Source organism: Epinephelus lanceolatus, chromosome 3 (assembly GCF_041903045.1).
Source record: "Epinephelus lanceolatus isolate andai-2023 chromosome 3, ASM4190304v1, whole genome shotgun sequence".
NCBI lineage: Eukaryota > Metazoa > Chordata > Actinopteri > Perciformes > Serranidae > Epinephelus > Epinephelus lanceolatus.
Window position 1 is genome coordinate 46,390,321 of NC_135736.1, and position 17,534 is coordinate 46,407,854.

At 40.5% G+C, this 17,534-nt stretch overlaps 1 protein-coding gene across 1 annotated transcript in view; it reads right to left on the reverse strand.

Annotated features, from left to right (window-relative positions):
* Positions 1-5,031: 5,031 nt before the first annotated feature.
* col9a1a (collagen, type IX, alpha 1a) overlaps positions 5,032-17,534 on the reverse strand; it is a 29,734-nt gene continuing 17,231 nt past the window's right edge. The window contains exons 23-32 of the mRNA XM_033624348.2: positions 17,289-17,342; positions 15,115-15,186; positions 13,027-13,062; positions 12,874-12,918; positions 12,558-12,590; positions 11,157-11,303; positions 10,792-10,846; positions 9,839-10,027; positions 8,005-8,082; positions 5,032-5,870 (exon numbers count right to left, since the gene is read on the reverse strand). Of these exons, the coding sequence (XP_033480239.2) occupies positions 5,665-5,870; positions 8,005-8,082; positions 9,839-10,027; positions 10,792-10,846; positions 11,157-11,303; positions 12,558-12,590; positions 12,874-12,918; positions 13,027-13,062; positions 15,115-15,186; positions 17,289-17,342 (915 nt within the window). The 3' untranslated portion in view covers positions 5,032-5,664. The remainder of the gene's footprint in view (positions 5,871-8,004; positions 8,083-9,838; positions 10,028-10,791; positions 10,847-11,156; positions 11,304-12,557; positions 12,591-12,873; positions 12,919-13,026; positions 13,063-15,114; positions 15,187-17,288; positions 17,343-17,534) is intronic.

Sequence of the window (17,534 nt, forward strand, 5' to 3'; positions counted from 1 at the left end):
TTGTACGGTGAGTGACTAACGCACAGATACTTGACAGAGACAGTAAACTAACTCAATGACATGACCAAGCGCAAATAAGACTGAACATATTAAACTGTGGACCTTGAACTAATGACTAAGAAGAAATCTGGACCCTGTGACTGGACCAGTTTGGAACCACTGATACATGACTCATCAGCTGATAGGGTTTTGCTAAGTTATCAGGCTACTTCAGAAATGTCCATATAGTGATAGAATATTTCAATTTACAAAACAAAATGAAGCAAAAATATGATGGGTTTATTTTGAAAAGACAGGTAAATTAATCAGTAATTCAAAGAGGCCGAATTGTCATTGAATAGATAAAATGAATTTTGTTGCGATTAATGTCTTCTTTGTTAGTTTCATTGTATCTGCTTTCCAAAAAACAAGAGTTACCTTTCTGTCTAAGTCACATGTTAAAGGAGGAGGAGTGTTTTGCTTTAACTTATCAAGGTGAAATTCATGAATATGCTTTGATCTAAACCATTCCATTGTAGCTCTGGCTGTATGGTAGGGTTGTTGTCCTGCTGGAAGATGAACCTCCGCCCCAGTCTCAAGTCTTTTGCAGCCTCTAACAGGTTTTCTTCCAGGATTACCCTGTATTTAGCTCTATCCATCTTCCCATCAACTCTGACCAGCTTCCCTGTCCCTGCTGAAGAAAAGCATCCCCACAGCATGACGCTGCCACTATCATGTTTTCACAGTGCGGATGGTGTGTTCAGGTTGATGTGCAGTGTTCCGCCACACATAGCGTTTTGCATGTAGGCCAAAAAGTTCAATTTTGGTGTCATCTGACCAGAGCACCTTCTTCCACATGTTTGCTGTGTCCCCTACATGGCTTGTGGCAAATGCAAACCGACTTCTTATTGCTTTCTTTCAACAATGGCTTTCTTCTTGCCACTCTTCCATAAAAGCCAGATTTGTTGAGTTGTCCTGTGGGCAGATTGTCCCACCTGAGGTGTGGATTTCTGCAGCTCCTCCAGAGTTACCATGGGCCTCTTGGCTGCTTCTCTGATTAATGCTCTGCTTGCCCAGCTTGTCAGTTTAGGTTTACGGCCATGCCGTGGTAGGTTTGCAGTTGTGCCATACGCTTTCCATTTTGGATGATGGATTAAACAGTGCTCTGTGAGATGTTTAAAGCTTTGGATATGTTTTTATAACCTAACCCTGCCTTTAAACTTCTCCACATGTTTATCCCTGACCTGTCTGGTGTGTTCCTTAGTCTTCATGATACTGTTGTTCACTAATGTTCTCTAACAAACCTCTGAGGCCTTCACAGAACAGTTGTATTTGTACCGAGATTGAAGCACACATGGACTCTATTTACTAATTAGGTGAACTCTGAAGGCATGTGGTTGCGCTGGATTTTATTCAGGGGTACTAGAGTAAAGAGGGCTGAACACATATCCACGCTTTTTAGATTTTTATTTGTAAAAAATCTTGAACACTACGTATCATTTTCCATCCACTTCACAATTTTGTGCTACTTTGTGTTGGTCTATCACATAAAATCCCAATAAAATACATTCCTTTATTACAATGCCTTCTCCGCACTGTCGCAACTGCAACCTCATTTTTACTAACTCAATTTTAAATCATTTTAAATATGTTTTTGTCTTTGCACCTCTTGTCTGCAATTGTAAATCATTTAGTCATTAATTTCACCTTTGAAATCTTTTTCTTCCCCTCTTCACTCTTTTCTGTATCTGCCTTGCCTTGCTGCACAACCAAAACAGGACGAGGATAGCACTTTTGTTTTCCCCGATCAGCTGCTCTCCCCAGTTTCCAAAGGGTATGAATGAAAGTTCTTAATAACCACAGTAACTGTGGAAAACAGAATGCAGCATGTCTTGTGTTACTGGTCGTTGCTAGGCTCTGAGGAAAACAGAAAGTGATCAGGTTGTCCTTACAACAGCGGCACCAACAATAATACCTCTTAGAGAGCACAGTGCACCTTCTGTGTATTGTGCTTGTGTCAAGTTTTATTCAGCAGAGTCATATCCTCCCTGTCACACTGAATAACCAGCCTGTAGAAAAAGCTGAACAATTTAAGTGCAATTACTGATCAGACCTTGACTTTAATGAAAGCTCCGAGAGCCAATCAGCACCTGTCTTTAATCAGGACGCTGAAGAGCTTCGGTGTTAGCCCACACATACTTGAAATAGCATGCAGAGGCCTGGTTGAAGGCATTTTAACATTCAACATTACAGCATGGTACGACAACGTGAGTGCAAAGAGCAAAAACAAGCTCTCCAAGATTGTCAACATTACAGCGAAGGTGACTGGAAAGACAGAAACTACTCTGCTATATATTTGACAGATAACAGATAATGGTCAATGCCGCACATTCATTACACTCAGTCTGAGCTGCTCTCGTCTGGGCATCAAAACATGAGTAGTAACAGCGCAGAAAGAACTTTAAGCTTCTTTGAACTCTTGTCTTAATGAGGTTTAAACAGTTTAATTGATTTAGATGATGGTATGGCCACCACCTGGTGGTTTGCCCCCTTGTGGTCATTTTTAAATATACAGCCCTCAGCATTTACAGCCCCAAAGCCATCATCGCTGCCTTCCTCTTCTTCCTCTTCTTCTTCCTCTTCTTCTTCTTCTTCCTCTTGATGTTCTTGTTGTTCTTCCTCTTGTTGTTGTTGTTGTTGTTCTTCTTCTTCTTGTTGCTGCTGCTGCTGTTGTTCTTCTTCTTCTTGTTTTTGTTCTTGTTCTTGTTGTTCTTCCTCTTGTTCTTGTTGTTCTTGTTCTTCCTCTTGTTCTTGTTGCCCTAGTTGTTCTTGTTGTTGTTCTTGTTGCTCTTGTTCCTCCTCCTGTTCTTGTTGTTCTTGTTGTTCTTGTTCTTGTTCTTCCTCCCGTTCTTGTTGTTCTTGTTCTTCCTTCTGTTCTTGTTGTTCTTGTTCTTCCTCTTGTTCTTGTTGTTCTTGTTCTTCCTCTTGTTCTTGTTCTTGTTGCCCTAGTTGTTCTTGTTGTTGTTCTTGTTGCTCTTTTCCTCCTCCTGTTCTTGTTGTTCTTGTTGTTCTTGTTCTTTTTCTTCCTCCTGTTCTAGTTGTTCTTGTTCTTCCTCCTGTTCTTGTTGTTCTTGTTCTTCCTCTTGTTCTTGTTGTTCTTGTTGCCCTAGTTGTTCTTGTTGTTGTTGTTGTTCTTGTCCTTGTTGTTCTTGTTGTTGTTCTTGTTCTTCCTCTTGTTCTTGTTATTGTTGTTCTTGTTCTTCCTCTTGTTCTTGTTGTTCTTGTTGCCCTAGTTGTTGTTGTTGTTGTTGTTGTTGTTGTTGTTCTTGTCCTTGTTGTTCTTGTTGTTGTTCTTGTTCTTCCTCTTGTTCTTGTTATTGTTGTTCTTGTTGACCTTGTTGTTCTTGTTCTTGTTGACCTTGTTCTTCCTCTTGTTCTTGTTCTTGTTCTTGTTGTTCTTCTTCTCGTTGACCTTGTTGTTCTTGTTGTTCTTCTTCTCGTTGTTCTTATTGTTCTTGTTATTGTTGACCTTGTTGTTCTTCTTGTTCTTGTTCTTCCTCTTGTTCTTGTTGTTGTTGTTGTTGTTGTTCTTCTTCTTCTTCTTCTTGTACTTCTTCTTTTTCTTCTTCTTCTTCTTCTTCTTCCTCTTCCTGTATTTCTGACAAATATCCTGATATAGAATTTTAACCAGAGAACTTTCTGGTGGCAAAGTCTGCAGCAGCTTCGTCTCAGCTGTTAAAGAATTAAATGATTGCAGTTGGTTTGATTTCACTGGGACACTCAAACACAACTAAACAAAGGTTCAATCCTTTTGTTTAATCTGTTAAATTCTTTGTCATTTACTGCTAACTGAATGCTAGAGGTGTAAAAAAAACCCTTCTATATCATTTTTAATAAATTAAGATAAATTAATGCAGCATTAAGGTGCACTCAGCTGTCAGCTCTGGTGTCAAATTGTTGTATTTAAAAGTATTTTATGAGCTAATCAGGAGGAAATCCTACAAGTCGTTGTGAATGATCAGACAGATGCATTAAGCTGCTGACGTTTTAAGGCTTAAAGTCACTGTAATAATAATTTATTGCAGGCTGAATCAGTTAATTATCTAACTGCTGTTATATTATATTATCACACCAGAAAGAAATCTGTTGTATAAGCCCTCATAGGAAATATTTAATACTTGACTGGCAGGAAAACTGTCAAATTTAAAGACAGCTTCAGTCTTAAAAAATGTTTGGCGTTGGCCCTTAAAGGGACAGTTCACCCTAAAATCAAAAACACATTTTTATCCTCTTAACCTGTAGTGCTGTTCATAGGTCTGCATTGTTTTGGTGCGAGTTGCTGAGTGTTGGAGGAACTATTTTCTTTCCACCAAACTACACCCACAAACCATATCACTGCGCAGAAGGAAGTGTGCATCTACTCATGGACGAGAGGCTTGTGCTCCTGACAGCGTAAGATGTAAACATTAATGGTGTCCTCCTCATCTGAGCTGTAACGTTAGCTAGCTCAGTGGTGCTAGGTGAGCTAGGAGTAAAAGCATGCTTCCTGCTGCGCGGTGATGCGGTTGGCAGGTGTAGTTTAGTAGAAAGAAAATAGTTCCTACATGAACCTGCTCGCAATAAGGTCTGTGGATTATCTTGAATAATCAGGTCATGATTTCTGGGGAGAGGCATTGCTTCTGAAGTTTTTCAAATGTATTTTCTTGGCGCTTTGAGCACCACAGGCTGAGTGCCATCTAGTTCCATTATACTGGAGAGAGGGCACACATCTCTACGGCCGATATCTAACACTTGGCACCTCACACCCAAACAAGCTACACTGATGCACAGCACTACAGCTGAGAGGAAACATATGTGCTTTTGATTTGGGAGTGAACTCTCCCTTTAAAGAATGACTGCATGTTTTATCTTCACACCAGGATCAGCAGGTTTAATTTGCAGGAAGAAGTGTCTTAAAGGTGTTGATCACAGAAATTCAGTTTTAATTTTAATTTTTCAGGCACAGTCCTGGTTGTTTTGGGCCGTTCTCGTCCATACAAAACATGCAAGAGGTTATCAAAATGTGTTTATTTCCTCCTTTGTACAACTCGAAGATGTCACCTTGAACCTTGATATAATAAATAAGAAGTCATATAAAACTACCAGAGGGGTTTTTTACACATCGCTACCCTCTAATCACAAAAACAACAGTCGTCATGACAGAAATTATCAAACATATCCTACATTTAGAGGAGGGGGGGATTAAAGTGGGTAAACAACAAAGATACTCACAAACAAAATGTACGTCATCCAGCTGTATAATTTGCGTATTGACACATTTACATAAACATACAGAAAAACTTTCAGACTCGTCTTGTTGCTTGGGTAGAAATGTGGCTGGTGCTGGTGGGTTTGCACATACACAGTGAGTTCTTCGCTTCTTTAATTTTACAGTACAGAGATGGCAGGAAGTGAGGTAAAATGAAACTTTTTATGCAAAGGAGTTTCAAAAGCTGATGTTTGCTGTTCAGTGTCCACCTTCATGTCAGTTTAAAACCCCAAAGATGGCTTCAAAAGAACAAAATTACTTTCCAAATGAGCTCGCCAAATTTAAAAAAAAAAAAAAAAAAAAGACAAACATGGACAAATTTTCCATGGATCTTCCATTTCTCCTCCAGTCTCTCAGTTCTCCGCTCCGGCCCCTCCTCACATGTCACTGGGGCCCTTCATGTTCGAGTCCTTTGCAGAAACCGGCGACGCCACCATGGGCAGGATGCACTGCGACGACTCACAGTAACCGTTCATACCAGGATGACCAGGAGGCCCGGGAACACCGGTCACACCGGGAACACCACGGGGTCCCCTCTCACCGTCACGACCGTCTTTGCCGTAAGCCGGTCGACCAGGTTCACCTGAGAGAAGAGCAGAGAGAAGAGAATACAAGTGAAACAGATTCTTCAAAACACAAAGTGTCTACCCTGCTGAAGGGCCTCAGAGCAGAACGCTGAATACAAATATGAGTTTTGTTTTGTTCCACAATAAGTTATCTATGTCAGATATGTCTTGTTTACTTGGTCTTCAATCACACAGTTTCTGATTTAAAGTTTTTGCTCATTTTAGGCTGCTTGTGTTTCTACAACATTTAAAGGGGAACGACACCCATTTTCAAAATCCATACATGTTATTCCCATGGTCTAAGACTATCCAAAAATATGTGGAAACATGAACAACTCCCTCCAAAACCCCCCAAAATAGAGTGCTCAAACTGAAATTAGTGATGTCATAGGGTATAAAGCCTGGAGCTGTTCCATAGACAATGAATGGTGACAGATAGATGATACAGAGAGCATGAGAGCAGTCAGGGGAATGTTCTGAGTACATGGGTACATTTTCTGTTTCAGAACTGAGAACACTAAAACAGAAATAAGCTCATTCTGTGCGTCCATAAAAATCAGGCTCCCATTCATTGTCTACGGAGCAGCTCCAGACTTTACACTTGATGACATCACAAGTCCAAAACACACCAGTAACGAACACCACGTGTCAAAAAATACACCCTTTGTAGTGACTCTTAATGTTTGTTAATGGTTATAATTCACCAAATACCTTTGGGACATTAATAAACGGCACGCCGTTGCGTTGTCAGAGAGAGAAGAGTGTTTCAGCGTTTTCTACACCTTATTATTTTCAATGTACAACCCGACACCGGTGGTCGCTAAACGTGCATCGGTGCCACCCCACAGCACTTCACACCACTGTCCTATTTCCAGCCTCACCACCCCCGGAATAACATGCACTTTTCCCCCACTTGTTCTCTGCTTGTACATACCAGCTCCCGTAGCAGCTCGACTCCTCTCCGCTCCATGGAGAGACTTGTTTTTAAGGTCGAGAAATATCCCAAACTAAACAACCCACAATCCCGTCATTATAAAGACAATGGCCAAAAAGATATTGCCTGGTGAGTCATAGCTCTGGAGTTTGGCTCTTCAGGTGAGAGATGAAGTTTAATTAGGGGCTGTCCACACATGATTTTAAAGCTAACACAGAGGTGGAGAAGGTCCAGAAAAGTAGTCGTATATGCGTGGTCGCCTGTTAACGAGCTGCAGCTTGACACGTCCAGTGTGGGAGTTTATTTGTAGCTTCTTAACTTCTCTGGTTTCTGCCGCAGAGCAACATACTCGTAATTCCAGCTTGTCAAAAGTGACACTTGGTCAGTGATCCTTCACGTCAAAATACAATGATCTAGTACTGATCCAGTGTCACATTTTGGACGTTCAGGACAGTGTGTCATTTTTACGCTCGTTACATGCATTGTGTCTTTTCAAAATAAACTTCCTTTTTCACAGGAAATGTGCAGCTTCTGCTCATTATATGCATACAGTCTCCTTTCAAATTAAACTTAGAACGTAGGATTAGTTCCTTTTGTTTAGGCAACAAAGGTTTGTGGTTAGGTCTGGCAACAAAAGTGAGACCAGGTTGCTTTGAGAGACGGTAACTCATGTTAACAAATATTGCTTGAACTTTCCTAGACAAAATGATAAAATTATAAAATTATGTCCGTATGAAGCAAGTTTTTTTTAAGATAATAAAATTATAAGACATTTAAAGGACAATGAACTATGGAATTAGTAAAGCAGCACAGCAGTGTAGAAAATACACCCATTATATCCAAATTTGTCTTTTTCATTTTTTGTATTTGTTTTGGGGGGTTTTGTGCTAATTTTTTTTTCTGTAAGGCACTTTGTAACCTTGTTAAGGTTGCTACAATTCTTTCCCCACACTTTCCACATTATCTTGATGTTTCCTGCCATGAGTTTGATGTTTGTTTGTGTTTTCTGTTTTCTTTGTAATGGCATGAAACTGCATTTGCAAGCAGGAAATAAAGGTATGGATTTCTAATGATGTTGAAAACGGTGCATATAGTATTATTTTTACCCACTGATGTGATTTTGCCTTTCCTAAATAATGCTAAGTCTTTGATTTAGAGGCACTGGAGTCAGACATTGAGGCCATTTGTTGCTAAATTCAGATTTCCTTGTCATGTACCTGTTAGACCGGGGGCACCTGGCGCTCCTTTGGGTCCTCTCGTTGTGGGTCCTCTGTCCCCTTTGTCACCCTGGTCACCTGCAGACATGAAACATAATCATCACCAAGAGGATACACATAATTGAAGTTACCATAATTAGCTGAAGTTCAAGCTCAGACTTTACACCTCATCTGCTCCTTAATTAGCATTAGGATGATTGATCCCTGAGGGGGTCAGAACAGGATATAAATAAGAACACATAAAATAAAATAAAAAAACATGACATCATAAGCTCATGGCCAGAAGAAATCCTCTCAGTTTTGACCATTAATTTATTGAAATATCACAGACATTTAGAGCCTACAAATGTACAAGTTTGAATTTAACAAGATCAGATCTGCAAATTGCTTATTTTTTCTGCACTAATGTGACTTTTTTTTCTCCTAGGATCAATTCCAATACCTCAAATCAGATTTTCTGAGTACAGATCTAATAGCAGTGCTCTCCTTTCCCAGTTTTAAAATCTGTACATCTTACTGTGTGGAATTTGAGATGATTTTTGTCATTCAGATCAGGGCCTAAGTGCAGGGGGTGCTGTATGCTTTACAGATTACAGATTATAAAGCCCCTTATGAGCTACAGTTTATAAAAAAATTGATTAAAAAACAGCAGGACAGGGATTATTGTGGCACTAAAAACTGAGTTGTGGCCCACTGTGACTAAATGAATATAACAAAATAAACTGCATAAATTCAAATCACTTCAAAGCACGTCTCCTTACCATCTCAAAACCCTCAACTCAGACCACAGAACTGAGCAGCAACCACAACTAATGTGAGTTAATTACCACTGGATGCTGCATGGAGGTCAAATTTTCAACTTCCCTGAAGAAACACAATAGCGATCCTTTTTTTTTCCCACAGAAGTCAGAGTCTTAAGAGTCAGAGTGACTTTGTGGAGAAATGTATAACTTACTGTTTCCCTTGTGATGATATTAGGGATAGAAAATAATCATGTTTGGTGGAGAGAGTTATTCTGTCATCCTTCTTGTTCATGTCAAAGGCAACAGAGCGATTCAGTCACACACTTCGAATGTTATCAGCCATTATCAGCACATTAAATGGCTGTTATCAGTTGTCATTATTAGACTAGATATAAGGTAGCATGGTCCTGCTCTACCTCCTTTATTTATGTTAATTGTTAGGCGGTGGCCTCTAGTGGCCGCAGTAATTATGGCAGGGGTAAAAGAGGAAGTCAGGTGACTTCGTTGAAAGAGCAGGGAGGAGTTCGGGGTGGATGGATGGGTCAAACAAACACAGGACTTTGACCCAGGAGCTGTTCATGACTTATTTTTACTGAGGTACATAAGTTAACTCACATAATGTCACATTATGTCATGTAACAAACCTACTTATTTTAACTCAAACCATGATCTTTACCTAAACCAAACAAGGCTAAAACTGAACCTAACGAAACAGTGAACATTAATCCAAATATAGTCTGCATTGAGTTTAAAAGAGAGACTGAATAATAAACAGATATTTTTTTAAAAAAAGCAACCTACGTAACATTTTCACTGACCTCCATGCTGCTTGCTACTGTTTACTAACCTGTTTTACGGGGCGTATGTAACGTCAAATGTGACACACCAGACAAAAAAAAAAAAAAAAACATAAAACAGAAAGGCAAACTCGTCTGCTACAGTACTACAGAGCTGTGAACACAGCTTTAGTCCACTGGATTAGTGGGTGTTCACATGTTTCAAAAACCTGCATACACACGCTAATTTTGGTGGAGAAGGCGTATTATAGTCACGTATCCACACGGTTATAAAACTGCTGATCTGAATCTTACCTTTCAGTCCTTTGCGACCCATAAGCCCAGCTGGACCCTTCAGACCGGGCAGTCCTCGTGATCCGGTGTGTCCGGGGAACCCATTCTCTCCGGCGGGGCCTGGAGGTCCAGGTGGGCCAGGGGGACCAGGCAGCCCAGAGATGCCTGACTCAGGCCTGCTCAGGCTAGCTGCTAGCTGGGCCAGCTGCTCTGTGACACAGGAGGACATGTTTGACATTTACATTTAGACGCTGACAGTCGTCCAGAGCAACTTTCAAGATTGAGTATACAGCTTTTACAGGACTTAAGTAAAAAGTAGTGACAGTTACCTGAAGTGTTCCTTTAAATGTGAAATACTTTTCCACATTATCTCAGAATAAAGTATAATATATATCAGCTTGTTGGACTGACAGGCTTGACTTTAATTGCATATTTTGTGTGGTGGCAGAAGTGAACAAAGTCATCTTTTGTGTTATTTAATAAAGTGATGAAATTGAATAATAAGAGTTATAACAGAGTCCATCTTGTTTAAGCTGAAAGGTCAGAGCTCTGACACCTGGAGTGCCCTCTGTAGGTCCAACAAAGAATCACAGATGTAGTCTCATCATGTAATTAAGACATTTCCTCTATCGAGAAAAAAAGTGCAAAGAACTTATAATAATACTCTTTGGTAAGTGGGGGAGCTACTGGGAAAAACAAAAGCACTATCCTCTTCCTGTTTGGTTGCTCACTGGTTGACACATTTCCTTCGCGCTGTAAACGGAGCCTTTATTTTCTCGGGAGATCACTCCCGGTGGCCGACAGAATTGTATTGTGAAAGAGAGGCTAAACGAAGATGGTGTCATTATTCTGTAGCCTTTACACTGTGCAGTTAAATTGACTCTGTTATAATAAATTAAAGCAGAAACATTTATTTAGATCCACTTTAATGTGGAGCACAAACAGAGTTTTGTGAGAAGGCGACAAACACTTACCTTGCATTACCCTCATGCAGACTTGTTTGATGTGTGTATCTGTTGGTGATTTTCCCTGAACAAACAGAGATTGATAATAGTGATGAGCCATTTGTTCATATCTAATGTTACGAGCAAACATCACATGCAAGCGCGGCCCTGGAGTGCTGCCTCAGCAAAATATACTTGATTCAATAGAACTAATGTTTAAGGACAAACCACTGCCAGCACATTCTGTAATAATGCCAAAACCCTCCCTGAAGAATGATTTTGAATTTATTTTCTTACTTTCACCAGGACGTAATGTGTCCCTCAGCTGAGGGAACACACTGTACAATAAGCAGCATAAAGCTGTCGCAGAGCAGTGTGCAGATTAAACTTCTCACCGCTGGTCCCTGAGATCCCGGCAGGCCTGGTACCCCCATGTCGCCCTGCATGCCACGAGGTCCCGGTTGGCCCTCCTTGCCCTCTTTCCCGTGTTGTCCTCGGCTGCCCTCAGGTCCTTTATTCCCTGTCTCTCCTGGTGGGCCTGTCTGTGATCAACAGCAGCAGGGAGACACTAACATTTAGGATGATTACATCACATAGGATGCACACAACTTGAGAACTCAGTGAGAGGTGAAGAAACAAATCTAAACATCAAATTTATTCTTTTTTGAGACTGTTGTGAGATCAGGGACATTATGATGTCACTGTGATCTTGACCTTTGACCTTCAACCACCAAATGCTAATCAGTTCATTGTTGAGTACACATGGACATTTGAACCAAATTTGAGGAAATTCTCTAAAGGTGTCCTTGAGATATCGCTTTCATTAGAATAAGAAGGACACAAGGTCACAGTGGCCTTGACCCTTTGACCTATGACCATCTAATTGAATCAGTTCCAACTGGACGTTTGGGCCAAGTCTGAAGAAATTCCCTCAAGGTGCTCTTGTGATATCATGTTTGTGAGAATGAAACGGATGAGGTCACAGTGATCTTGACCTTTGACCTTCGACCACCAAATCTAATCAGTTCATTTCTGAGTCCAAGTGGACATTTGAACCAAATTTGAGGAAATTCTCTAAAGGTGTCCTTGAGATATCATGTTTATTAGAATGAGTCAGACGCAAGGTCACAGTGGCCTTGCCCTTTGACTTATGACCATCTAATTGAATCAGTTCCAACTGGACATTTGTGCCAAGTCTAAAGAAATCCCCTCAAGGTGTTTTTGTGATATCATGTTCATGAGAATGAAATGGATGAGGTCACAGTGACCTTGACCTTTCACCCATGACCACCAAATTTGAATCAGTTAATCTTTGAGTTCAAGTGAACGTTTGTGCCAAATTTGAAAAAAAAAAAAAAAAAAATCCGTAAAAGGTGTTCTTGAGATATCGTGTTCACAAGAATGAGACAGATGCAATGTCACAGTGACTTTGGCCTTCAACCATCAAAAAAGTAGTTCATCCTTGAGTCCAAGTGGACGTTTGTGCCAAATTTGGAAAAATTCCCTCAAGGCACACTGACAAGAATGGAATGCAACAAAAGAATGTAGAGATGGACGGACAACCCGAAAAACAATGTCTAAAAAAAAAAAACATAAGGGAAAGCATCAGCATTTCATGGCAACCTCAAACAGTTCTGCAGCTGCTTCACAGTTAAAGCTCACGAACAAACTGCAGTGAAGCAGCTGATTATGTCCCTTAAACAGCAGCAGGATGTAAACAAGAATGGGGGGAAAATATTTTGTGCACTGTGAAAGAGTTGTGATCTGGTTGTGATGCTTTGTTCAGGTGAACATACCGATCCTTTCTCTCCTGGTTCTCCTGGATCACCCTGTAAGAGAAAAGGTGAATAAATGAATGTCTGCAGAAAGTTGCATCCACACACTGTGGAGTGAAAGACAGTTTAATTGAAAGGAAATTATCCTTATACACATTTTTCATTTCATAGTACCAGACTTAAAAAGAAACAAAAGACAGGATCTGACTGCCTTACAGCCACAACACACTCAAGACTTTATTATTTCCTGTAAATGATTCCTTTCCCTCAACACACAAACACTGCTGTCTGTCTAAAAATGTAGTCAAAAGCAGTGTTTCAGTTGTTGATCACTCACCACATCTCCGCCCTCTCCTGGTGTTCCTTCAGCACCTGGAGGTCCCTGAAATAAAGATGCATGACAGATTTCTGGCACTTACTGTGCTCCAACTCAGCACTCTGTAATCTGAGTTTAAATAGCAGGTGTAATATTACAACTAATGAAACATACCTGGTCTCCCTTTGGACCATCGAGACCGACTGCACCCTGAGAAAAAAGAACGTGATGAGTATCTGAAACTATTTGATATTCTTCAAACAAGTAAAATTTTCATAACCTTGGGAACCCATATTTGATCCTGCCATCTTCAATCTGATTTAACTTAAACTCTTACATTTTTTTCTCCTCACACTGAAGTAGACAGTGGCTGATATTTTGTTTTAATCTTCGATATAACTAAAACTCATTCTTTAAACCTGCAGTAAGTGATTTTTTTTGTCCACTTGGGGGCAGCAGAAACAAGTCATGAACACAGCATTAACATATCACCTTCAAATTTCCTCCTTTTCACTTCTCCTATACATATGTACATAATTCTGCACTTTCGTTTCAAAGCTAAACTGCATTTGTTGTCATAGAACCTGTTGTGCAATGACAATAAAGTTGAATCAAATTTAACCCTAAGAATATCAATTAGCTTTAGCTTTAAGCTAAACAATAGGCAAAGCTCTTAAATGGAAACTACCTCACAAAACTGTGTTTAAATATGAATTCTGACCAGAAGGGAGCCTGACATTTATTCATTCATTTATTTCCATTCATTCATTTTCTGTAACCGCTTATCCTGTTGAGGGTCGCGGGGGGGTGGAGCCTATCCCAGCTGACACTGTGTGAGAGGCAGGGTTCACCCTGGACAGGTCACCAGAGTATCACAGGGCTGACACATAGAGACAGACAACCATTCACACTCACATTCACACCTACGGACAATTTAGAGTCACCAATTAACCTGCATGTCTTTGGACTGTGGGAGGAAGCTGGAGCACACATGCTGACACAGGGAGAACACTGCTGTGAGGCGACAATGCTAACCACTGCCCCACCATGTCGCTATTTATTTGCAAAGTAATTCAATTTTAAGCTGTGGTTGGATACTTTTATAAAAATTACTTTTTGTCATATTTACTGAAACTATCCACACAGTACAACATTAGCAGATTTTACAAAAAATGAGTCTCTTCCTCCTCTTAGTGCTTTAATAACATTACAGCATATCAACAAAAGCAACCTATCAGAGCCGAAGGGTCTCTAACGCAGCTGTCAATCTTGTCAGTTACTCCTTGTGAACGTCAGGCAAACTGTCAGACTAGGCAACTCTGGTCAAATATGAATCAAGATTCTGTTACTGCATTGTTTATGTTTTCTGGAACATATTTCAGTGTACTGTTTAGCTGTAAAAGGAGAGTTTGTGGTCTGGCCACCATGTTGACAACAGCCAAAAAAAAAAAAAACACTGCCCGCTGGTCATAGCAAAATTCACTGCACATTACTCATGCAGGTGATTGGCTGATTATACTTCCTCCCTACTCTGTGTCCTGTTAGAGTTGTACCACCTTTTAGAGGAGCCTATTTATACCTGTATGATTCTTTTGAGGTTGACATTAATAAATTCCCACCACAGCTCCACCCAAATTCAACCTTAGACCGTTCTAATCAGCAAAAATCAGTACAATGTGTTTGAGCTAGACTGTAATTATATAAGCTGAGCTGGGGTTATAGAGCCTAGAGCCACAAAACATATTTAAGCCATACCTTACTATTTATGATTGTTGGGTACTTGGGTTGGCGGTAAAAGCAAGAGTATGTCCATGCACTGTTTAAGTCTCTATTGTCTTCCAAGACTTTTTTTTCGATCTGGAATTCATAGCTAGTTTAGGTAGGGAGATCCAAGACAAGCCACCACTACTGAGGTTTTGAATAAATAAAGGAAAAGGTGTTTGGGTATGACACACATTTAGTTGATGAAATGTAAAAACATTTTTTTTTTTAATTCTGTGTACAGGCTGCACATTTTTACAATTGCGATTTATAAGAATCACCCAAGGCCTACGACACTGAAAAACTAAAATTTTAATAAAGGGCTGTGATTAATTTCTATATAATTTTTTGCCAAAGCCACAGGGAGCCACTGGAGATGTGGTTGCAGAGCCACAGTTTGCCCACCCCTTATCTAGCACCTGCTGACTGCTAATTTTTATCTCTTGCACTCACATGGCTCCACTTTAAAAGGTAATCTGTGTGTCATATTGTGTCTCTTACCCTGTCGCCCTTCTGCCCACGATAACCAGCAGGACCAGGAAGTCCAGGAAGGCCTGGGTCCCCTTTAGCTCCCTGTTAAAACACACACATTAAAGAAAATAAACACACGAATACACACACAGAATCATAACACAAGACTGACTGTGTGAAGCTCAGAAAAGTCACCTCTCCAACCTTAACCTGACCACATCCACAGAAAAAATAAAAACATTTCCAGCTTCACATCATCTGAACGGTGAAGCTGGAAGGACCTGACGACCCCCCCCACTCCCAATCATCCAGCCATCCACCCTCCCTCACATATTTCTGGGTGTGTGTGGGTACTGATTATGGTGTACAGTGGGCCGACGGGTTTCAGGCATTCCTGGGGAACAGAGAGCTCTTTCAGGGCTTCTCAGCCTCTTTTCCTGCCCTGAACCCCCCCTGAGCTGCAGAAAAAACCCCTCAGGGCTTTTGGATTTCTGTAACAAGAGGCCATTCATGCCCGCTCACCGGCAGATTAGAGACTAAACTTCAGGGACAGAAGTTCATAAAGACCTGCCACTCTTTAATGAAAGCATGGCACAAGGCTCAAGTTCCCAGATACAAGGTTTATCTAGGTTAATGATCGTCGTGTTGAATAATATGTTCAGAATAGGAGATAGTATTTATGAACAATGATTGCTCGCTTTGTATTTCAGAGCCCTGATGTCTTGGTTTGATAGAGCCGAGCTTTGCAGCAGCACAGAGCTGAGCGGAAAGGTTCAACTGGCACTTTGGACCTGGACTGTCAATCAAGTCCAAGAGATTATTGTTTTGAATTTAGCTTAATCAGAATATATTTTTCACCTTTTCCATCCATGGGCTAATCTTTATTTTCCCCTAACAGTAATACCATAATCCTGCTGTTATCCTCTCAGGCTTTACCAGAAAATAAATGATTTTAACCTTTGTAGTTTGTTGGCCTGCAGCAGGAGATGTCAGAAACTCCAAAAACTTCATGTACAGGTTTAACCAAGTGCATCTTAATCATTAAGAAACCAATGGAGAAAGAATTAATCCCAAATCAGGCTTAAGAAATTCATTTTTCTTATACAATGATGTGTCAGGATTGCAGATGTAAACACAAAGTTTTAGAATTCTTTATCACTAGCAATGAAATATACTTTATGAATGTAAAATTCATGTGTGTGATTTTCCGTTTCCAGTCCGTACAACCCTCATTTTTCGCATCAATTTTGCATTTATTCAGTGGTATTACAGTGAATAGACAAACTTGTCTTGACTTGAACATCATAAAGTAACTCTTTTTCTTGATGCCTTATGATCTTAACATAAACAGTAATTTAAAATAGAGAGGCGTGATTTTTAACTATTGTTTGGAGTACCACAAGGTTCAGTACTGGGGCCACAACCATTCTGGAAAGTTCTTGAGACTTTTTTGTGCACCAGATTAGGGTCAAACTAGTCTGGGTGGTAGACTGTGGGTGTAAGCCCGTCATTGGTTGCCTATCTCAGATGGTAACATGCAGGAAGCATAGATGGGAAGAATAATGGACATAGCTCCCGTGACGTCACCCACTGTTTTCTGGACTCCCATTTTGAAGCCTTGAGTTCAGCATCTTGTTTTTTTGGAGCCAGCAATGATCACATTTGGACGAGAGGCTAGCACTGTGGAGGAATGAGTAGTGGACTAACTGGGAAGCCAAGGACACTATCAGCAGACGGGCTGTCACACAAAGCAGCCTGCCCTTGATTGATGGGTCAGGGTTGATGTTAGTTGACTCACATGAAAAACAACTAATGCAATCAAACAACTCAATGTTTACATTTAGTTTCACACGGGACACAAACACTGGTCTCCTGGGTCAAAGTCCTGTACTTGTTGGACTGTTTTGACTGTTTTGCTCTTTATACTATGTCCATTGCTCTAACTGTCTAATAATGACATGGATGGGTTTACACTGAAGTAGGTTGAAAGCCTAGTGTGTCTAAATGGTGTCCCCAGCATTATTAAGGTAACGCCAGAGGCACCCTGCCAAAGCAGCATATTTTGACACCCAGGAAGGGAGACCAGGCTATACAGGTTTACTTCCTGGGTGATTTTAATCTCTGACACTGCGTCAGTTGTTGGTTTGATGTGGTGTTAAAGTGTTGTAACCCTGATATTAGACAGACTCTCTGTCAGGTCTTACCCTGGCTCCTGGTAACCCTGAAGGCCCGTCAGGCCCTTTCTCTCCTCGTGCACCCTGAAAAAGAAAAAAGGAACAGGTCAAATATGGAAAGAATATTTTTAACAAAAAGATACCTAAAGTTTGTCAAAGTACAACAAAAAGAACTGTTTGGTTAATGGCCTCTCAGCGCAACAGATTATCACTCCGATCTTATCACATATTGATGTTTGGTCATGGACTTTCCACGTCCACATACAACGTCCAAGG